This window comes from Myiozetetes cayanensis, unplaced genomic scaffold (assembly GCF_022539395.1).
Source record: "Myiozetetes cayanensis isolate MyiCay16 unplaced genomic scaffold, myiCay2020 scf4, whole genome shotgun sequence".
NCBI classification, from domain to species: Eukaryota; Metazoa; Chordata; class Aves; order Passeriformes; family Tyrannidae; genus Myiozetetes; species Myiozetetes cayanensis.
The window spans coordinates 7,518,219-7,541,546 of record NW_026087631.1 but is presented as its reverse complement, the minus strand read 5'-3'; the positions used below and the strand labels follow the sequence as shown (position 1 = coordinate 7,541,546).

Sequence of the window (23,328 nt, the reverse complement as noted above, 5' to 3'; positions counted from 1 at the left end):
TTAGAAGAAGATGGTCACTTGAAGTGACCATGGAGCCTGATATAACTGCAGTAACTTGTCCTCCTTCTCAAAGCTTTCATGTCAAAGGGGTGTTTTTGCTGTTAAGCTGCTAGATAAAGAGCTGAAAACTGCTGAGGTATGTGGATATGTCACAGGTATTGGCTGACGTGCATCTGTGTTGCTGCTTTTGCTTTCAGATGTTACCATGAGTATCAGTTGGAGCACAAGGAGCTATGGTAGTAGGAGTGTTTGGGAGAGCTGGGTCTTGTTTACTTGAGAAAGGTAAGAGTGTGATGGGATTGTGGGAATTCCTGATGGAACAGATTGAGAACGGGTGATAACTAGCCAGGCAAGATCACCAGGCAATGAAATACCTTCCTAAGTTTAAAAAAAAAAGTATCACGAGCTGAAAATTTTCTGTAGCCTGTTATTGAATTAGGAGAAATGAAGAAAATTTCAGAATGCAGTTCATTTGTGCAAAACATAAAAAATGAAAAACTATGGAAACTAAAATAAAATCCAGTGGAGAAATAAGGTTACGTTGTAGCAGGATAACTTTGGCTGAACACCAGGTGCCCACCAAAGCCACTTTATCACTGATCCTCCTCATCTGGACAGGGAAGAGAAAGTATGACAAAAGGGTCTATAAGGACAGTCACAGGCAAAACAGACTTGGTTTGGGGAAGTTAATGGAATTAATTGCCGATGAAAAGGCCAAGAAGGATAGTGAGAAATAAAAACAAGCCCTAAAAGACCTTTTCCCCACCCCTCCCTTCTTCCCAGGTTCAACTTCAGCTTCAGACTTCTCTGCCTCTTCTGCCTGAGTGGCTCAGGAAAATGGGGAACGGGGGCTGTGGTCAGTTTATAGCGCTTTGTCTCTGCTGCTCCTCCCTCCTCATGTTCTTCCCCAGCTCCAGCGTGAGGTCCCTCCCACAGGAGACAGTCCTCCACCAACTTCCCCAGCATGAGTCCTTCTCATGGGCCACAGTTCTTCATGAACTGCTCCACTGTGGGCTTCCAGCGTGGTTCCAGCCCCTTCAGGCACATCCACGTGCTCACGTGTGGGGTCTGCCATGAGCTGCAGTGGGACAGCCTTCTTCACCACAGTCTTTGCCACAGGCTGCAGGAGAATTTCTGCTCCAGTGCCTGAAGCATCTCTCGTCCCTCCTTCTTCACTGACCCTGAGGTCTGCTTGGCTGCAGTTGTGCAGCATTTTACCCCCTATTTAAATATGTTTCTCAGAGGTGCAGTCACCGTCAGCAATGGGCTTGGGCATGCCCATGGCTATGCAGTTTTGGAGCTGGCTGGCACTGTCTCTTTTGTACATAGGGGAACCTTCTGGCTTCTTCTGGCAGAAGTTAGCCCCTGTAGCCAGCTACCAAAACCTTGCCATACAAGATGGCTTGGAAAAAATCTGGAATTATTCACGCAGGTAACCAATGCAGACAAACATTGCCTGTATGTATGTGTTATTTTTGCTGTCATGATTTTGTCACAAATCCAGGACAGTTGCTTGAAGGAGGAAATGGCTTTCCATAAGGTATTCTGGAGCAAGATGAGGTGTGTGAAGGCCTGGGTGAAAAAGCTAAAGCAGGGAAGTAGAGTAAATTCAGCATGTTGTATTGTTTTCTGTCTGATTGCTTATGACTTAAACAGTTTGCTGCCTAGTAAAGCTCTGCAGCTGAAAAAGGTCAATGTAGTTGAAACCAAAAGCAGGTTTTTCTGGGTTTCTCATCCTACAGCTTGCATCTAAAATTGAAAATTAACTGCATTGCAGCCATTATATTGAATAAAGAAATGTGTATATACAGAAGGATCTAGATAAATAGGCTATGAATCCTACTTATGTTCTCTAGATTACTCACTTTTCAGAAATCTTAAGGTACTATATATAGTTAAAGGTTTGGCATGGGGGAAAAGTCTGGAGTTGTAAATAAAATAAAATAATCAAATTCAAAATGAAATGCTAAACCAAAACCTTGTGATGTAGAGACAGATTGGAATATTGTCTTTTGCTTAGCTTTTGGGGGATTTCAGGTTTTTAACTTTACCCTGAAGGCTTCCAGAAAGTTGTGGGGTTTTTGTGGTGGTGGTGTTTGTTTTAGATTTTTTTTGTGGTGAGTTTTTGTTTTTCCACATCAAAGACAAAGCAACTGCAGGACTAACAAAGATGTAGAAATAATCCAGCTATATAAGCGAAATGCAAAGAGTAGTGTTCAGACTAATCTGTGATTTTCAGTAAAATCTTCTTAAGACTGACCTCCTGCTCTGTCACTGGATTGAAATTGCTGCACTTTGTCTATTGTCTTTGTAAATGCAGTACCTAGATTCTTGTGTGTGTTTTTGCAAGAATCTTTTAAGTGGATTATGTCTATCTAATACCCATCTTGTGGCCAAATGTCAATGGCTGTGATGTTTAGAGTAAACTTCAGAAGGCAGTCACATCCATCACAAGGACAGAAGGAGCTTTGATAACGTATTTTCATGTAAGGACAGAGGTCAGCAATGTTGTTGACAGGACTGGAGAGTAATAAACAACAGTGAAACCATGTCTGTGGAAGAGTGGAGGGGGATTTTAGTAAGGAGGAAAGGGCAATAGCTTTGTGCTTATAAGGAAGTTCTCCTTTCCAAGTAGCACTAAGTTTGCATGTCAAGGACACGCTCTAGTATTTGTAAGGAACAGTTGGTGTTGCTGTAGGTGACCCATCTTTTATTTTGTACTGTGGTGAAAATTGGCCCGTTTTGAGCCTTTCCAAAATGCTGTGGCTTATCAAAGGCATCTGTGTTGTCTGAAGAAGATTTTACGAATTTTGTTTGAGGGGATCAGTTTTTCACTGGAATGAGTGGGTATGGAACCTTTTCATGAACTCCTGGGTAGGTGGTCCCTTCATGAAGTTTTCACCGTGATGATGAGTCTCTTTACTCTAAAGAACACTCTCTGCATCCATTGTTAGAGGTGTTTCGATACTGGGCAGTCTCTTTCTGTTGAGTGTGGTACTGTGGTACCTTTGTGGCAAAACAGAGGAGGAAGGGGAAATCAAGACATGCTGCAAGAGCTGGTTTGGTTTGTGGATGTTTTTTTGAGTGTTTGACTGGCTTTGGTTGCTTAAAGGCCTATTAGGACAGCATTGGTCTTTTCAGAGTTCACAAAGTGTTTGTCTTGTATGTGTGTGTTTTCTCTAATTCATGTCATGAAGCTCTGAATCAAGCATCCACCCCTTAATTAGCTGTATAGGAACAGTGTAAGGAAGGTCCTAAAAACTGTGTTTCTAGGGTCATAACTTCATGTACTTTTAATCTGCAGCTGGAATAGCAGAGCTGCACATTGTCACCTGGCTTCTAACCCCCTTACTCCTAAAACAGATGAATGAACTTCTACAGTTTAACTCTAGCAGCAGGTGTTAACCGAGGTGAATTACCTGTCCAGGGTCACTGGGTGTTCTTACAGGTACATATCTACAGTGTGTCAGAAGGCTGGAATTGTTTCCCTTGTTGGTAGTGCTGCTGTAGCATGGGATCAAGAAGTAAGGAAAGAGGTTGCAACCACTTCTTTTCAGTCTGTGTAGTAACTTCTAGGTGATATTTGTTTCCTCCTTTCTTCATCCGTTGTACCTGTTGTAATCTATTTTGCTAGTCTTCAGGGGGCTACTGGGATATACACCCTAAACACGATAGAGAAGTGCTTCGTTAAAGTAAATAGCGATGGCATTTATTTGCTTATTTTTTTATATTTATGTGGAAATAATGATAGAGATAGCATCAGTGATGAAGGAACATATACTTGGGAACTTGGGAGGGAGAGAAAAAGAGAATAAACTTATTTTTTTCAGGAAAAGGAGTTTTTATTTTCTTTTGAATGGAGCTCTCCAGTAACGTGAAGTGAATTAAAAATTTCACAGACACAGTGGCTTCAATGTGCAGGTATTTCTTGGACCTTAACCTTCATTTATGTGACTCAGATTTTCCATGAATCAAGAGAACTGATAGATTTCTACTCTGTAACTGCAGTTTTGAGTAATCCTCACAATTCAGGGGACTGAAGCTGAAGACCTCTCATTTTGAAGTGCTGATCTTCCCTACCTAACCCCAAATAATACTGCAAAATGTAAGCTTGCAGGCTGGTAAATGCAGTCTCAGCTGCTGAATGTAATTTTTACCAGGCTCTGCTTTATGGTTTGTTCATGCAGCCCCAGTGCTTTCCTTCTGTACAGTACTAGTACAAGCATGATGCTTTTTGCCTAGTGCTTGATATGCACAGGCAAGTATGATGTAAACCATGTTCCAAGCATATCATGAATATTAGACAGCTTTTCTTTCATATTGAGTGAAAGGCAGAAAATTGAATTGCTCTTATCAAAGGCATGTTATCATTTCATAGAAGTGTAATAACCCTATCATACAGAACTAACTATCTGACTGCACTTTTTTTTTTTCTCACGACCGAACTGTTCATTCATTAAAAACATTTTAACATCACAGTTGTTTTCAACTTAATCTTCATTCTCATAAGCTTTTTAGTGTGGTTGATATTACTGGAGAGAAACAGAGAATTTCCTGTAAAAACTAAGCAAGTTTCCCATCATAAGATGCGGCTTCTGTTACAAAAATAATGTAGACACATTGGCAGTTAGACAAGTGCGGATCTGTGTGTAGAAATCCAGAGCATAACTTAGTCATTTGATTCTAGAAGAAATAACATTAAATGGTTATTGAAGCAAGCTTTTGATTGTACTTGAGTTATAAAATCTGATTTGAGCTTTTCTTTCTCAAAGTAGGTCTTGAAAGAAGATCTGGACTTAGGACTATTAGAAGCATTAAGCAAGGCTTTCAGTCTTTCTGGTGGTTTCCAAGAGACTGCTTCTATTGAGAGCACTTATTTTAGTTGCTGCTCTGTACTGTGCTTTCTTGAAAGGATACTTTGAACTCATTATAACATCTCACTATTGTCAGAAGTGGAAATCTTCTAGTATGATACAGGTTGAGCCTGTGTCTGGGAAGTGTCCTCTCCAGTTCCTTTTTTGTGTTGTTTAGTCTTGGTCACACATAACGTTGTTTATTTCCTTGATACTCAGATCCTAACCCCTAATAATGAATCCCTATATCCATCACTTCTGGGTATCTTGAGGAAGAAGATAAACAAAGACATCAGTTCCTCTGGAAATGCTTTCTTCTCTCTTGACTTCTGCAGCCCTAACATTATCAGGTATTCCTTCCTCTGGTTTCAGTTTTCAGGCATTTGAACCCAGAAGGATCTGTCATGTGCTAGGTGTTGTGCAGTCTAAACAATGTTCAGTCTTCTCTCAATCCTTGTATCCTGCTATAAATCAACATCTGGCCCATGGTCATGTTTCAGGAAAATCATAGAGTTGATACCAGGCTTCTGAACCGGGAAATAACATGCCATGCTTTTTTCTTCATTACAGTCCTTTTACCTACATTGCAGTTGTGCTTGGAGAGGCTGTATTTTGCAGAGTGCTGCAAAGAGATGGTGCAAAATAGAAAAACTGGTAGTCAAGCAGACTGCTTTCAGAGTGGGGAGACAGTGTCATAAGGATTCTGATTTGGGATTGGGAGATTTCTTTTGACTTGTTCAGGCACATAATCAGTCTGATCGGACTACTAAGCCTGTGGAAAACTGCTTGTGGCCAGAAAGCCATGCAATGTCTTCTAATGGGTATCTTCTACCAAGAAGGACTACTGTCAGTCCCACTACTATGGATGGCATGGTCTGTCTTGCAGCTTTACTGAGAACACACGAAAGTACTGAAGTACCTTCCAAAACCTGGAGCTTGTCTGCAACTGCCTTAAAAGGCTGGAGGGGTGTTTGTAGAAGGAGAACAGTGGTTTTTGAAGCAAATTGTTATTGTTTTGTCAGATACAGGCTAGTCCTAAAACATTCTAGACTGTACCTCTCCCATCATACTGCCAAGTTCAGGAAGTCCTGGTCAGGGGTGTTGAGTCTGAAGTCCTGTCAGGCACACTGTGTTCAGTGGACTGGACTTTTTCAAGGAACAGTGAGTTGCTTTTCTTGATCCTTGTTATTGGAACTCGTGATATTCACTCAGTCATTAATTTAAAAGCTGAAGAGTCCAAGCCTGTGGTCTTCCTGCCTCTCCCCACCCCCACCTACCAGTGTTCTGTGACTCTAAATTACAAGTTCTTTAAGAATGCACCTTTCAAGGTACTGGAAATCCCTGAGTGTATCTCATTTTCAGTCTTGTTCTTCAGTCTTTTTCTGATGAAATTCTCAATGCAGAACTTCTGATAGAATTAACAGATGAACTAATAGAACATTTCCATTTAAGGGCAGGAAGCGAAAGAAAGTTTTTGGTCCAAAAGTGTAGCTGGGATTATTTTTCTTCTTGTGTGGATTCTTTTGTAGTTACTGGCACTGAATTTCATCAGCCACTTTATTTGCCCCTCACTTCCTATTGTTAAATCTTGTCATAATTCTGGTGTATTTGTCTTCCAATTGATCCAAGGTCGTGTCTGTTACTGGTTTTTTATAGACTAGAAAATGAGGATTGCTTTGAAACTTTTAAGGCCTTGTCCCCCATTAATTGCAGAATGGTGCTAGACAGATGAGGATAGATGCTCCTTAGCTGAGCAGTTCTACCCACACTTAAGCAAGCAAGTTTGCATGTCTGTGCCGAACTGTCTGGGTCATGTCTGCTGCATGTGCTTTACTGACAGTGTGCTACCCTCCCTGCTCCTGAATAGAGCATGTCCTGAGGACATTCTGGAAATGTGGAGGCAGTGCTGTGGCAGTGGGGAAAAAGGTTGTGACACAGGTAGCTCCCGCTGATTTCACTCATGGCTCTGTCTTGCTGCTTTTCTCTTTATCTCCTTGAAGGTATTTTTGGGCCTCTCTCTGCTTGTACTTATGAAGTTACTTAAATGATTTTTCCTGTTTAAAATGATAAGTAACAGGGTCGATAGCCTTGATTTTAATTGCTATGAATAATTAAGGTGCTTTGTAGTAACCCATCACTGCTTCTTCAAAATGGCTTGCAAATCTACTGATCCCTCCTTCTCCTGCTTTCTGGGAATGTGTCCACTCCACATTCCACTGCTGGGATTGCCTCTTTTCCCTGTCATTCTTAAGAAGTATCCTAATAGAAAATGTTGCTGTCAAGCCAGAGCGTACAAAGCTGTAATTTCACTAGAGCTGGATAGAGATTGGAAAATCTTTAAAAGTCTGCAAAAATCTAGTGATTTCCTTTGAGGAGTGCTTCCAGCTGTTATCTATATTCCAATTTTAGACTGTATTTTTGTACCTACTTGAGAAGCTTGGGTTCTGTCCACTAGTTGAGTCAACTTGCTGATTCCTAGAAATTAGCAATACCAAGAAATATGTCTCATATCTGCTTTATTTGTCTTTTAAAGAGAGAACAAAAGAATCTTTTCCTTATGGTAATTACCCCTCAGGGTAAATAACTGGAAATAACAGTGTAATTTTTTTAAAATAGGATTTAAACAATGCCATTGAAGAAAAGTCTCCTGGATGTGGTAGGACAATCTCCCTTCTCCAAGAACTTTGTTCTTCAGGGGCAAAGTAAATATGTTCTGACAATGTTCTTGTGAATATATTGACATCTCATTGAGGGAGTGTCACAAAAAGAAGGATGGACTGTGCCCTTATGGGCTTTTGCAGTAGTGGAAGTGCTGGAGGCAGGATTCATATCTTGAATCTGCAGTTGAGCTGGTGGGAAAAGGCAAAAGGATTCACTACGGGGAATTGCTGTACTTAATTATTGTGGCAGCCACATCCTTCAGGTTTTCTAAATAAGCTTTTACTGGAATTCTAAGCTTTCTGATACATAACATCTGTTTACTGTCCAACTTAAGAAATTAGTGAATATTTGCCTCTTCTGATAGATGGGGAACCTGAGGAAGCGTATCTGGGATATCATTAATACTTCCTCCTAAAGAGAAGTGTTTGGTGAGATGTAGATTATCATTGGCATTGCTGTGGACCTAGACTGCTGGCTAGGTGTTTAATGTCACGTTGTCAGTCTTGTATTTTTTGTCAGTATGCCTCAGGTAGAAAGAAGGGTGAATGACATAATATTTAAAAAGTGCTGCAGTAAGAGAAGTGGACATTTTGATATTTGTATGCAAGTGTACAGCAGATCTAGTCATAGTACCAAAGAGCTGAGCCCATTTGAGGCTAAGAGAGAAAGAAAAATGAACAGTTAAAGCAAGATGTGTGATCCTGAACCACTGTGCGCCTAAAGGGTGAGCTTCCAAGAGCACTGAGGAAACTTCTGTGCTGTGGTTTAGTTTTTGCTGTAGCCATGCAAACATAGGATAACTATTCTGTTTCTTGGTTCTGAGTTAGAAAACGCTTTTTAATGAAGACAGTTTGACTCCTTGATGTTCAGGCAGTTCCTGAACTTTTTCCACTACTGTTTTTCTCCTGTGAGCAGAAGCTTTGTGTCCCTGTAAAGTCTTAAGTTTTAAAACATCTTCTGTAATTTAGGAAACTGCAGGTTAAATATTGTGATGTGCGATTATCCCAGAAATCGTTAAAATATTTATGTACTATTATGAAACAATGTAGTTGTTATAATCTTTATCTAATGCCAGCTACACTTAGTGCTTTCTCCAGTTTGTGCTGTGTGAAAGCTCCTTCTGGGTAATTTTTAAAAAAACTTTTGCAAAGTTGTGCCCTCCTTAACTTACATTATACACCTTGACCTTTTGCATTCTCTTCTGAAGTGTCTTTCCTGTAGTCTTCAGTGACATTATTCCCTGTTTGATCACTGACTTTCATACTGCTATCTAGACCTGTGGCTCAGTGTTTTCAGGCATAAGTGTAGTCCTCTTAGTTACCTCTTCTCTAAGTTAAAACATGCCGGTCGTTTTATGATCTCTTCACGTCCTGATCGTTCTTGATGGAAGTTGCTGTGCTGTGTGCGAGGTTTGAGCACAACCACCAGGCTGTGTGTGCCTTTGACTCTTGCTGCTCTGCGTCTGCCTCCCTGGAAAATTCAGCTCTCTTGTAATCTTCGTCTTGTAAATCCATCACTGAAAGCTGGTGAAGGAGAGAAGTCATTAATGCGTAACGGAATTATGTCGTGAATGTGTTGTTGCTACCAACTTACTCTCTCCTAACCTTTTAAGCCTTGTTCTGGCATCCTCTTTGTGGCCTCCAAGTCAATGTGGTAAGCTGTGTTACCCTCAGTTAGCCTAGCCTCAGGTAGTAGACCTGAGTCCCATGGGTACGCTGCACTGAACCCAGCTGAATATCCTGTTAAGCAAGTGCTTATCCCAACACCTTGATAATTAGCTTCCTTAATTGTACAGGTTTTTTTTTCATGTAGGGAGTGATTCAAAAAGCAGATAAATTCTGGAAAGATTGCATAGTTGAGTTCTCTGTGTTTTTTTGTTTCCATGTCAAATATAATCATTTGGAGGGTATGAAGACTTACACAACTGCAAGCAGAATTCACACTGTACTCAAAATGTCTTTGAATTCCTTCTTTGTTTTTCCTAGTAATAAACAGTGAAGGCCAGTTTAAGGTCTCTTTTTCAGACAAGAGCACAAATAGTGAGCAGTGTTGTAATGAATTTCCTTAATACAAATTATTTATGTCATGGGCTTTATTACAATGATTATGTCTTTGGCATTAGATCTCATTTTACTTTGCAGTCAGTTATGTAGGGTCCTCTACTTGGTAACTGTGGTGCTCTTACTTAAAACTTAGTAGAAACCAGCAGGCTGAAAAAAAAGGAAACATTTTGTGGAAGGCTTTTATAAGATTTCCAGGTTCTAATGAACAATTGTTGCTCAAGGCTTGTAGCCCTTCCTATTTCTTGTCACACACATTGATTGTGTATTCTTAAAATTGTGGATTCAGAACTTTTGCTACAACCCACTAAGCCCAAATTATGCCTTTTTAGAAGGAAGAATTAGGGCATAGTTATTTCTAGTTCTTGCACTGAACTTTTCCAAATTAACTGTTAAATTGAGCAGACATTAGAAACAGGTTTTCTAAATTCGTGTCTTTTGATTGGATGTGTGTAATTGGGGAACTGTTCTTTTATTGTACCATTTCTTTTCCTGTGGTATATTTGCCTCCTACTGAAGATGAAAATGACTTTTCGTATTTTGATGTTGCAAGTGAGAAGGTTGCAAATGCATATTAAAAAAAAAGAAAAAAAGGAAAAAAGAACTGGGGGTGTTTTCTTCCTCGTTCTCCAAATAGGCGGACAGCAGTATGATTTTGGAGTAATTTAATTTTCTGCTGCCTCGATATATTCTCACCCTAAAGCAATTGGACAGTATATTGTGTTCTTGCATCCTTATTTGTGGGTTACATGCTATCTTGAGAAGTGGCCAAAGCCACTGAAGTTTGGAGGAAAAAGTAATGGTTGTATTGCTGTCAGCTGAGACAACTCTGGTAGTGGGACTGAGGATTAGAGGCAGTGAGCACAAACTGAAACACAGCAGCTTCCTTCTGAACATTAGGAGACTGTGGGAGGAACTGCACTTTGGCACAGGTTGCCCAGGGATATTGTGGAGTCTCCCACCTTGGAGACGCTCACAAGCCATCTGGATTTCGGGCTGAGCAACCTGCTCTGGGTAGTGTGGCCTGAGCAAGCAGGTTGGAGCAGATGACCTCCAGAGGTCACTTCCTTTTCCAGCCTCAGCTGTTCTGTGATTCTTCAGTCTTTCTCACAGCAGACTTGTTTCCATAGTAATCAGCAATGATGGTAAATTATTTCTTCCACATTAAAAAAGCTGTCAACATTTTTCTCTGAAGCATGAAATGGGAAGTTGCTACCTCCAGAAAATGTTCTGTTTCTTCCAGAAGTGTTTTCTTATACTTGGAAGGCATTTTGAAGAAAAACTGTTGACCAGAAAATGATTTAAACTAAGTTCAGAGGTGAAAATCGAAAATTGAATGTGATAAGTTTCTGTTGAAGGCTGTAGATAAAGGTCAGTTTAGGTAGAACAACCTAACTTCTGCTTTGTAGAAGGCATCTTCCCATAATAAGCTCTCTGGAGGAAAGGGAAGGCTGAAGCAAGTACACATTTCTGTTAAAGCATTTATGCTTTCGTAATATATTTGGTAAATTTAAACTTCTTTTTTTTTTTTTGTAATGTCAACTGCTACTCTAACTTGGAATTTAAGTAAGAATTGACAGCTTTTCACAGATCACAAATACTGTTTTCTGACTGTCTTTTCTAACAGAAGAATTTTATGAAGGAAGGTGAGAGGTGTACTTTGATTGAATGACTTTGATTTTAATATCTCATTCTGTTCATAAATTTTTTCTGTTGCTGAGAAGCATAAGCCCTTGAAAGCTTTCTCAGTAAGGAAGTATGGCCTAACTTTAAAACCCACTGGAAAAATTCCTACTCCATGAAGAGAAAAGAATTGACAGAAAGTTTCCTACAGCGAGAGTGAGAACTACTTTGGGGACAACAGAAACCTTCTAAGCTTTTAGCAGGCTCTAAACCCCCCAAGAAAGTGCAAAACAAAACAGCTGGCTTTATTGAAGAAGCATCTTGTTTTGTAATGACAGTCTTTATGAAGGCAAGGTCATATGCTTGCTTTCCCATCGAGATGATAAAGTTTTAAGCTCTTTAGTTTTATGGGTGGACAAAAGGAAAAAAAGAAAGAAATTATTTGAAAAATTATGTATTTCTGATGAATCTTTGAAGTGAAAATGCATATTCTGCCTCTGAAGTGCTAAATAGATGAGGTGGTCCAGCCAAGACACACATTCAGATGCGTCAGCAGTGCAAATTGCTGATCATGGAGGAAATCCTGTTCATGTGTTCTTTAATTCAGTGCTGAGGTAGCACTTTACCTTCAATATGAAAGAAGGGCTGCTAGAAAAAGAAGCCCATGTAATTTTTGAGAAATGTACAAGACAAAAAAAAAGTCTGTTTGGCCGTTTTTACTTACTGTCACTTCTCCACAGAACTTTTGTGAAATACTGTGTATATGAATTTCAGGTTTTAGCAGCAAATATTATTGAGGGGTGAAGGGGGCAGGCTGGCCATGAAGCAGTTTGCTATCTGGAGGTGGCGCGGGCAGCCTGTTCACCAGGGTTTTCATAAGGAGATGCGCTCTGGACATTTTTGCAGAGCTAGCCTGGAACACTGGCAAAAGAGTAAGTGGACAAAAGTGAAGCTCTTCAGAAGAATTAACCGTACCAGACCTTGCAACAGCTACAGAGTCCTCAGTCTTAGAGATCATAACAATTTCACCTTGGTTAGCAGGGAGGGTGTTAGTGAATAAGGTGAACACACCTTTCATGTGCTGTGGAAGTCCACTGGTCACCTCTGACCTGGCTGTTTGTGTCTTGCTGCCAACAAAAGAATTAGCTGTAGGTTCTTTATTTGGTAACTGTCCTTTGCAGCTGCTCAGGCTCTGGAAGTTGTTCAGAAGACATGAGGAAAACAAAGGGAGAGGTTTGTGTGTGTGTGGTTGTTGGACTTTTCCTTGTGATACACTTTTTTATAGTGTCTGGCTTGTGGAATCAAATGTTGGGAACGTTGGTGAGGGTAAAGTGCTCACGTCCTATGGTAGAAGTTGAGCAAACTGAAACGATTCATAATTCTGTTGTACCAGTATTTCCTTTGACCTCTCACTCTAACAGTGTGCTACCAAAATTCTGCATCAACAGCTGAGGAATGTTAGTTGCCTTTTGGATAAACTAGCATTGCAGCTGACCAGGAGTGCAGTGACAGAGGCTTGACTGAGCTCGGTTCAGGACTGCTCCCTGAGGTTTTCCTGCCCACGGGCGTGTCACATACATTGTTATTTGATTTGCATGTAGCAGTTTGTTTCTAGTGGCCATTATCAGCCTTTGCATGGTACCTCCACGGGCAGATTTACCAAGCCGTGGAATGTCCAGCAGCCTCCAGCAGGCCTGTACACCGCAGCTGTTGTGCCGTGACTGACCACTGCCGTGGTGTAGCAGCTTTTGAAAGTGCTGCAGATGAAGTGCTGTGGGTGTCCTTTTATATGTAAAAGGATTTAAAGTCAGATCAGATTTTTGTACAGCATTTTATTTGTCTTTACCAACATAGCCTCCATTTCTTTCAACAGCAGAGTGTATTTTAGTAGAAAATGTTAATCTAATGTCTAAACCACTTGTGAAGTGTTGGTGAATGTGAAAAACACCAGTATGGACTACATTACTGAAGAGGTATTTCTGATGCTGGTCTGTGTCAGGAAAAAGCCTTTTCTAATGATCTAAATGTTTGCCAAAGTGAAAGAGACTCTCCAAACAACTTAGGGGACTGCCAATTTAGCTCTAGGACACAAGCACAGAAATTCTTGGTGTTTCCCCAAAGGTAAAATGTACTTTTGCTGTTGGAATGTTTTTATGAATTTTTTACGTTGCATAGAATATTTTTTCTTAAGAGGGGAAAGTACCTAAGGGTAGGAGTTAAAAGTGCCTTACCTTCCATAAAAAAATTTCCCTTTCTTGTTACAAAAACTACTTGTCTTTCTCCAAAATCAATTAGAAACTTTTCTTTTTCTTTGACCTATCCTCCCCATTCCCAGACATCTCACTCTCTAACCAGTCAAGATAGTTTCTCCAACTGATATCAGAATTTCCCTTCTACTTTATAAATGTTTGTATTACCATTCATTCGTCATTCATTCATTCATTACCACATTTTGGAATTTTACATATGCATTCTTTTTCCCCATGTCCTTGCTTTTGCTCTTATTTCCCCAGGCATGACAGTAGGAACATGCTTAGGTAGTAGCTACCTAAGCAGGTAACTATTAGTAGGTACTAGTCAGGGCAGTGGATGCGCTGGGGAGGGGAAGGTCAGGGGTTTATGGAGGATTTGATTACTGTGGCATTTGTGGATAGGCAGGAGTCTCAGGCAAGTCCTGTAGGTGGCCCCAGAGACACAGCCTGGTGGTCCAGGCTCCTGGAGAGCCTGGCTGGCAGTCCACCAGGTCACAGGGAATTGCTAAGGTGAGAGACTAGTGGAACTCACTGAAACATTGTCAAAACTGAACGATTTTGACCAACTGGCAGATTCCAATTCAAATAATGCTGTGTTTTTCCTAATTTGCTCTACTTCTGCCCCTCAAGTAATGCTTTGTGGTTTTTTGTCTTTAATGCCCTTCTACTTTCTGTCAGCACAAATGTTTGACTCCAGTACCTGACTTCCACTGTCCCCCAAATAATATGTTTTTCAACTCTCAGAGCCTTTAGATTTCTTTTTGAAGTCCTTTGTCTCTCTGTCTCTCTTAAGCTTAGTGTTTTCTGTTTGGCAGAAAACAGGAAAAATATTTTTAGTTGTCACTCAAATCTTAGCTGAGTGAATCTCCTGAAGCTGGTAACTGTGCCACGGGTTTATTATGTTAGTTTGAGGACTGGAATGGCACAGGTTTATAGATTGTTCTTATTAATTAGAAGTCTTGCTTTTTATTGACAGGTTGCTCTATGAGGAAAAACACATTTAAAAGAAAAATCCATGCAAGTTTGAATAAGCAGAGCCCTATCATATGTTTTTTTCAATATTGTAAAGAAGTTAAATATACTTGAAAGTAGTAGCTGTGTAAATCAAAATGCTGTTGATTTTTCTTCGGAGACCATGCAAACCAAAAACTAGGAGAGGTCAAGTGTGCGTTTATTGTAGCAATTTGTGCTTGTACAGGAAGTTCTCACTCACTACAGAGCAGTTAAGTAAGCAGCCTACCCAGGATTGTAGGTCTGGTGGTAAGCTCTCACACTTTGACAGTTTTAAATGTTCCCAAAGTGCTCTGTAAAGCAACTTGTGTTACTTTAGGCATATACTCTAGATGTGTTCAGTGCCAAAGAATGACTGAACCCCGTTGTCCAGTCCTGTGAGTGAATTTCTTCACCCGCAGTGTCTGCAGGCCAAAATGCAGATTGAAAACTAAAGCACAGCAAGGTCATGTTAAAGCTCTGCATGTTACACCGAGAGAAGACACAAACCTTGGAATACCAACAAATACAGATTCTGTGAAATGGTGGGAGGAGCTGACTTAGAAGGTATAATGCAGTGTTGGGCAGTCTCCTTAGCAAATTATTATTATTATTAATAATAAAATAAATATAATAATATTAATAATAATAATAAAAAGAGGGCTGAGCTCAGTAGGGAACTATGAAACACCACAGAATCTGGAGTGCTGACTTGTACTGTGAGGAGAAGGCTTAAGGTCTGGGGCTTATTTTGCACAGAATAAAAACAACTAAGGAGCATGGGTATATAGTAGTAGTCTGCCCATATTGGTGAAGAAAGTTACCTAAAATACAGGTACAACAGGAGAATAAGACAGAGTGATGATTAATTAAATCATGTTGAATAATATATTGACTATGTTAAACTATTTTTACTAATAGCTTTTCATACTATTTTGGAATAATTTATTATTATTTTTAATAATGGCTTTTCCTGTGGGGTTGCCCTTAAAGGGATGTGGCAACACCCAATGTTTGTTTGGGATAATGTAGCCTGTTCTGGAGTAGGTGGCTGCTTTAATTAGCCTAGAGTAAAACCTAGAGTAATCTCTATCACTGTATACAGATCACAATATGGCTGGGGTTGGAAGGAAAATTTTTAGACCAACTAGTCACTGAATAACAAGTCTGAGTGCTGGTGGCATTCAGATTGTGAAACTCCTGCCTAAACCCATTACCTTGTCTAAAAACTGAGCAACCAAGGAGTATCCAAAGTGTTCTTCAATGTTATAGATACTGGTTTCAGTCACCATGTTGGCTAAGTTTTGTGATTCTCTGCCTTCCCAAATAATTAATTTCATTTGGAAATACAGTTTAGCTTCCTGATAGGGTGCTTTTTATTAACTGAAAGTTGTGCTAATTGTTAGATTTTCCTTCTTTATGAAGCCCAGTAAAATGTCCTGCATCTCTCGATGGTTTTATGATTGTATATCAAACATTAGAATCAGAAATTATATTGCTTGAGGGACAGCATGTCCTGCATGTAGCAAAATTTTATTTTTTTTTTGTGTGATTTCCTGACATACAGTTAATTACTGAAAAATGTGGTTTGAACACTGTAGTAATCAAGGCTTAAGAGAAGTTCTACATTGCTGGGAAAGACCTTTCTATTTTTACCAATATATAATTCTGTAATTCCTTTTCTGTTTGCTTTAACATTTGGGGTGTGTGGGAGTGGTGTCATTTTAAGGTTTGAGTGTTAGTTGAGTTTCATTCAGGTTTCCTGAGTAAGCCAGGATGGCAAGAATGTTCCTTGTAGCTAACCAGCTGGAATATGCAGAGGTTTAAATTTTGTGTTTTGACTTACAGTTTGTTGCTTTGATTAATGCACCTTTGCCAGGACTTACTGTGCTTCTAGTTTTTTTCTTTGGTGCTATGTATCATAACATGAGGGAAAACTCGGGCCTCTTTTCCTGCCTTTATAATGATGAAAGGATTATATGCACTTGGTTGAAGAGGATAAGGTGTAAATCTAAGAAAATTTAGCAGCCTGATGAAGTCATAGCAGGGTGTTGGGCATGAAAAGCAGGTGTGGATGTGTTTTTCTTACATCCCAATTATTTCTCAAAGGAAAAAACAAATCTGCAGAATAGACTTCATCCCATCTGTTTTGCCTCCTACAAAGTAACATCAACTGTAAAATCGTATTGTATTTCAAAGACCCATTTTCTAGCCATATTTCACCATTCATATTGAGGCCGCCACTGATTACAATACCTTTTCAATTTCTCTTGAGTCATAAAGGCACCTCCAAATTTACTCCAATTCTTTAGTATGTGTCTGAGGAGAGAGCAAAGGGGAATTTCTACAGAAGCAGAGGAATCCATTTCAGTACTGAAATTCCCAATGTTTCATACACTATCCAAATGTACACCCTTTAAACCCAAATTTTCACCAACAACTCTTGAGTGTGAAAATGCATGCAAAATACCAAAAATCTGAGGCGAGCATAGAAACAAAACGTTTGCTCCTGCAGCTTATGCAGAGCCTCAAACCAAAATCCTCCTGCTTCTTTTATCAGTTCCCCATCACCTCTCTTTATCAGTGAAATACCTCTAGGAAGTGTTGTGCTGGTTGTTCGGGTTCAAGGCTGACTGTCTGAAGTCCCTGATCACAGCCTGGTGCACACTGGAATTCACTGACCAAGCCCCTTTGCTTGACGTGGGCAGTGAGTCTGGGCAGGGCACTGCAGCTGTCCCACCTGGGTCACCAGAAGCTGTTGTCCTGAGCGTGGGGCTCCTTACAGGGCGTGGGGTATTTCTGGTTTTCATTCTGGTTTGCTCAGAGCAGGGAGCTGGGTGCTAACCCACAAAAGGCTGGGTCCCCAGCAGTCAAAACTTTGCACCATTTATATGTATTTTATCAGAGGCAGCAGCATTCATTTGTTACAGATTGCATAGCTTTTTCATTAATTATCACAATTACTCATTAGATCTTGTGCTTCTCATGCCAGTTAATCCACAGGCACAGTTCTTCCCTCTATTTGATTCTGGGGCCTGTTTTGAGTCAGTGGTCTTGGGTTTGGTGGTTGTGATCTCCCACTGCCAGATTTGCCTTTTCCCCCGGTTACTGCTCAGTCCTGCTGACTTCGCTCCTGGTGGCTCTTATCCAGGCAGCCCATTCGCCTTGGGATTTTCTCCCCTTTTCCTTAAAACAAAAGAGAAGCCAAGCATACAACATCGGCAATGCAACTGCTTAATCATAACTGCCTAGCTATGGCTAATGATTAGCAAGAACAAAAAAATGGCGAAGTTTGATTCAGATCTTGAGGGGCTTGATGCCAGATGTGCAGATGCTGTTGTCTGTATTCCGAGGTCTGCAGCTGGCCTCCATTGTGTTTGCCGGTACAAAAGTACGTGCAGATTGGGTGGGTGAACCACGCTGGGTTACTGTGCGGAAGTAAAACACACTTGAGACTCTGTATACTCATACTGGGGATGGTGAGAGGCCAACTGTCCTAGGTTACTGTAGCATCAATGTAGGATGTGCTTTCAGCTCTGCATACTTGGTCAGGGGAGGTGAACTATCCTGGGTTGCCATAGCAAAGTCTTCTCATGCCCTACATATGGTAACAGGGCTTTTTTGCTAGCTCTCAAGTATACCAGGAGATCTCCTAACATATCACACTTACTAGAAAAATCATCTTTGTGTGCTTTACTGTCCCACACAGTCTGTGTAAGTGAGACAAAATGCCAAACTTTATTTTTACTTCGTAGCCTCTGCACTTCTTCTGGTCTTCTTTGTTTCTTCACCTCTCACATTTACGTTCACTGTTTGGACAGTGGGGGCAAAAAACCAAACAAATGAAAAATAAGCAACCATGTGCTCATGGGTATTTTTGAGAAGAGATAACTGTTTTCATTAATTCTCAGTTTTTCGTTTTTTTAAAGTCAAGCCTCGACGAGGAGGCAGTCCAAAATATTCTGGCTCAAATGCAGGTGATTCTCAAACTTTACTGCAGTTTAGCTTTTGGCGAAGATTGGTGGGTGGGTTTGTTTTTCCCACACTGCCACTCCTCCACTTGGTAGTGAAATTATTAAAGTGCAAGGCTTAGATCTTTTTTTTTTTTTTTTTTTCTGTTCTCCAACTCTGCCAGATCACATACTCGCTTTTTTTCAGACTAGCTTTCATGCTGCCCTCATACAGAGCATCAAGCCATTCCTCTTCTTAAAAATTCAAAAAGATGGAAGGATAGGATAATAAATAACATATGCACTCTCACAGGTGGGTTCAGCTTGCTGGTGTGCTTTGATAGTGACACTGTGCTACATAACAAGAACTTAGTTTTGTAGCTTGGAATGTGTAGCCTGAGAATCTGATCAGAGGAGACCCATACAAATGGGCTTCTTGAGTTGCTGCGTTCTCCTAGGGCAAAAAGTGTGAAACTCTGTAGTGTTACACTGTGTGCTCTCTCACTGCAGTCATGTTCAGATGCTTTTCTTTCTGTGAGTAGAATAGTGTCACCTACTGATTATTTGGGGCATTAACAAGGTGGTTGTTGTGGAATCCTCTGCACAGTGTGTATGTTGCAGGTGCATGTTGCAGGTGAACTGTTACGTGGATGCTTTCTCACCTTTATTTGTTTGGGTGTCAGACAGCGGGATCCAGACTTCAGTGTCCAGTCTGATACCCTGTAGTCTGCACTGCTTTTCCTGACCTTTTGCTTATGCCACTCCTTGTCCACTCCTTGGTTTGTGCTTCTACTGAGTTACCTGCATGTCTAACTCTCTGAGAGTGTGTGGGAGAAGTGACTGCTGTAGTCTGTTATGGCCAAGTGCTTCTTCGAGAAATGTGGTAGTAGTGACAAAGCTTGCGTGTGGAAAAAAATGTCAGATGGTAAACCAGTTTTGGTAATATGGTAGCTATACATTCCATCTGCTGGTTTTGGTACACTCACCTCAGGTAAGGATCATCTCTTCTTCAAACTGATCGATGTAGCCATGCAGTGGAAAGGTATCACATAGACCTGACCTCCAGACTCAGCTTTTGCCCTGGTAGGTTGTGTTTGCCAGCAGACATTGTTTGTAGCATCAGTTCTTTAGGCCTCCCAATCCCCTTGTGGCTTCAAAGGTGTATGCTAGATTCATATTCCCACGAGAGAAAAACCTGTGGTGGATCTAAGCTGCCTTATGTTTTGTGGCTGCTATCTTGGTTTCTCCTGATGTGTGTCATGAAACTCGCACTGGCATTGTTTGTGGCCCTCTCTGTGGCCAACACACTGAAAATATAAATCTGTTCAGGCCTGACTCTGAGATGCTTGTCATGACCTTGGCTCTACGAGCTCCCTAAAGCAGTATCGAGTGTATGCCAGAAGACAGTCGTTAGTGGCTGCATCTGGGAACTCTTGTGAAGTCTTGAATACAAGCAGTATTCAGGGGCTAAGTTAAGCTTTAGTAAACAACTCAAATAAATGCACCCCTGGAATTGGTCTTCTGAAACTGTAGTAAAAGAATGCTTCATAGTTTTGGAAAGTTTTGCTTTGCTTCTAGGGAGGTGTTTGAATATAACAGACTCAGGTAGGAGTTGGGGAGAGACTTTAGAAGGGGTGTTGTACCACCAGTTCTCAGATATGAGCATGGATTTTCAGTTAGTAATTTTAACCCAGTATGGTACACAGGCAGGATGATGTAGAGGTGGAATAAGAGAGAACCTGTATGAAACTGCAGATTGCTCAGAAGGTTTTAGTGGATGTTTCTGGACAGTAATACTGTAATGAGGGAGCAGCTGACATTTGCAGAATGCAGGTCTCTTCTCTCTGAGGGCTGGTCTTTGTCAGAACTCAAGGGGTACTGTCATGTCATGCTTTGAGACTAGGGAGGATGCTGATCCTGGGGGCCTCTCGGTTCCAGCATGTTCTTCAGAGGTACCTACAGCTGCCAGAGAGAGGTTCAGCAATAATTTTCAGGGACATCTGCAAATATTTCCTGTCTCAGAATATGTGTTGTGGTTTATATGTTGGTGGATTTCAGTTGCAAATAGATTGGCTTGCAGTAATACTGTCAGTTTGACAATTAAAAGAGCATTTTCTTTTTTCCAACTACTTGAGATTTGTATGAGCTTCTAATGGAGATTTTCCTGGTTTTGTTACTTGAAAATTTGCAATAAACTTGTATCTCTAAAAATAGTCTTTCCTGGATACTTGTTGTATTTTGTTGTTGTTGTATAAATTTGCTTTAAAAAGGTGTTCAAAGTGAATGTAAGCTTTAGAATCTGGATTTATACTTCCACAGCCAGCTCTTAATTGGAGGTTTCCAATTAGAGGTGCGTGCTTTTGAATCCTCTCTCATACCTCCATAGGTTGTTTTCTTAATTTCTTTCAGCCGCAGTTACAGATATGTATGAGATTCCATCTTAACTTTCTGCCTGGTGGCTAGCAATAGAGAACTACAGGAGCACAATCACCTTCCATCTGCATGTTCAGAAACTTGCTTGGTGAGAACTCACTTGTTCCATTATTTCCCTGAGGATCAAAGTGAGTCTGACCATTCTGCACTTTCCTTGATGACCTTTTGTCCTATTATTTTTTTTACCTAAGATTGATGTAACATTTGCTTTTTCCTGGTCACCAGGGGCCTCCCCAGTTTCCATGCTACTTCACATGTGAGAAAGAGAGCCTTGGCATGGCATTGTCATTCTCTCTCAGTCCCCTTGGGTGCAGCAGGTCTCATCCCATGGATTTGTGTGGATCAAGTTCTGTTATACAACCTCTGACTAAGTCATCATCCACTGATGGCTGTTCTTTGAATCTCCTTGAGCCCTGTCTATAAGAACAGACCCTGAAGGACTGCACAGGTAAAAAACAAAGGCAAAGAAGACAGTAAGTACCTCTGTCTTACCTATTTCTGTTGACACTAAATCACCTACAACATTCAGTACCTACTCCATGTTTTCAGTGGTCAGGCTTTTACTGTTCATGTAGCAGTAGAAACTCTTATCCTTCTGATGCTTGCAGGTGTTACCTGCAGCTGAGCTTTGCCTTTCTTGATACCATTCCTGCATGTTTAGGCAATGTTTCTAAATTATTGGTTTGTAGCCTAACTTCGCTGTCACCTCCTATATACTGCCTTTTTGCAGTGGAGTTCCACTGAGTTCTTTACTAGGCTGGGCTGGTCTCCTGATATATCTACTTGATTTCCTCAGTGTTACGCTGGACTGTTCCCATGTTTGGAGAATGTCCTCCAAGACCTATCTGCTTTCCTGTGATCCTTTACATGTAATTGCAGCTTGCAATGGGATTGTGCTTTCCGCTCCCCAGATCTACTTTCCCAAAGTCCACAGTCTGTATTGTACTGCTCACCTTCCTCTCTGCCCTCAGGATCTAGAACTCCCTATGTCATGGGCACTACCACTGAGGCTGCCAGAGATTTTATATGTTTTATTGGTATTTTCAGCTAGTAAAATAGAAGCTGTGCTTAGCTGTACACTGGTCCAGGTTATCCTGTCCTATTAAGGAGATATTCTTTCCAGAAATCTCCTCGCCAGTGTCTGTCTCCACCTGCTCTATTGTTTCTCAAGGAGATGTCAAGGAAATTAAAGTAATTCACAAGAACCAAGGTTTGCTCAGGAGCAATTCTCAAGTTGTTTAGGGTGCTTCATCTACATGGGAGGTCTGTAAGAAAGCCTTTTCTGGCATGATGCCACTCTTACTGACATCTTTTTGGATGTGGACCCACAAGCTCTCCCCCAGCAGTAGTCCCCTGAAAGAGCTCCATATATCCAAAGTGGTCTTTTGCATAAAGGCATCCTTCACCTTTATCTTCCCTGTCTGCATTTCCTGAAGAGCATCTATTTGTCCTTCACCACTTGGTCATTCCTGGCCACGTCTCAGTTATTCCAGTCACGTTGTGTGGTGACTGGATGCAGCTCTTATTGCTCCTCCTGTGTGTTCTCAGACTGCATGGGATTCTGCATGTGCACTTCAGACAGGGGTCTCTTCAGCCTGTACTGTTGCTCCTCAAGTGCCTCTCTTTCCCGTCACTCTCAGGGAACTTTTCTCTTTCTGTTGCTGTTCCCCAACTCTTCACTTATCTGCAGACAAAGACTCCCTTTCCAGTTGGAGATGATGCGAGTTTAAGAGTAATTTGACTGCAAGAAAGATGGTTGTATTGTCTTGACTAATGCTGCCATACAAGGAAATAAGTGGAAAGCATCATATCATTTAGCCATTTACACCATCTATCTTCTGCCCTTTGCAGTTACTGGTACCTCCCTTGCCAAAATTTTGTTGTGTTGGTGTGAGGTTTTTTGGGTTGTTAGTTGGTTTTGGGTTTTGCTTTTTTTAAAAGACTTTTCAAGAAAGGGAGAAGAAGAAAAGGAAGAAAGTTTGGTTACTAAATTCAAATCTTAAAATAGAATTAACAGTTGCATGAAATGTGTTAAAATCTATTCCCATTACCAGTGCTGTAGTTAGAAGTTGCTGCTCACGCTGTAACCTCATCCATGGCAGAATTTATTATTTTGCTGTGAAAACATACTGCAGGCAATAGAACTTGGCATTCCTGGCCAGAGCCCATGGAAAGGCTACTGTTTGGTTTCTTTGGTTTTGTTTTTTTTTTTTTTTTTTTTTAATTTAAAAACTTATTTAATTTTTATTTGAAAGACCCCAATTAATAGAGTTTTTGTGGATTTGGCTAGTGTTTGTAGGTTCTGGAGCTATATTTTGTTTGTATACAAATTGCTGGGTAATTAATTCAATAATGTGATCTAATTTGTTTCCATTCTATGTACACAGTGTTAAAATTTTACTTGAATGTTTTCCTGTTAACTAACAGTAAAGCTTATGTCAAGGGAATGTATTGAGGATTTATTTTATACGCATTTGAATACATATTAATCCTTCCCTGGAAAGAC

At 40.6% G+C, this 23,328-nt stretch overlaps 1 protein-coding gene across 1 annotated transcript in view; it reads left to right on the top strand.

Annotated features, from left to right (window-relative positions):
- Positions 1-223: 223 nt before the first annotated feature.
- Positions 224-23,328, top strand: part of RNF38 (ring finger protein 38) — an 89,077-nt gene continuing 65,972 nt past the window's right edge. The window contains exon 1 of the mRNA XM_050328835.1: positions 224-282. Coding sequence (XP_050184792.1) covers positions 234-282 — 49 coding nt within the window. The 5' untranslated portion in view covers positions 224-233. The remainder of the gene's footprint in view (positions 283-23,328) is intronic.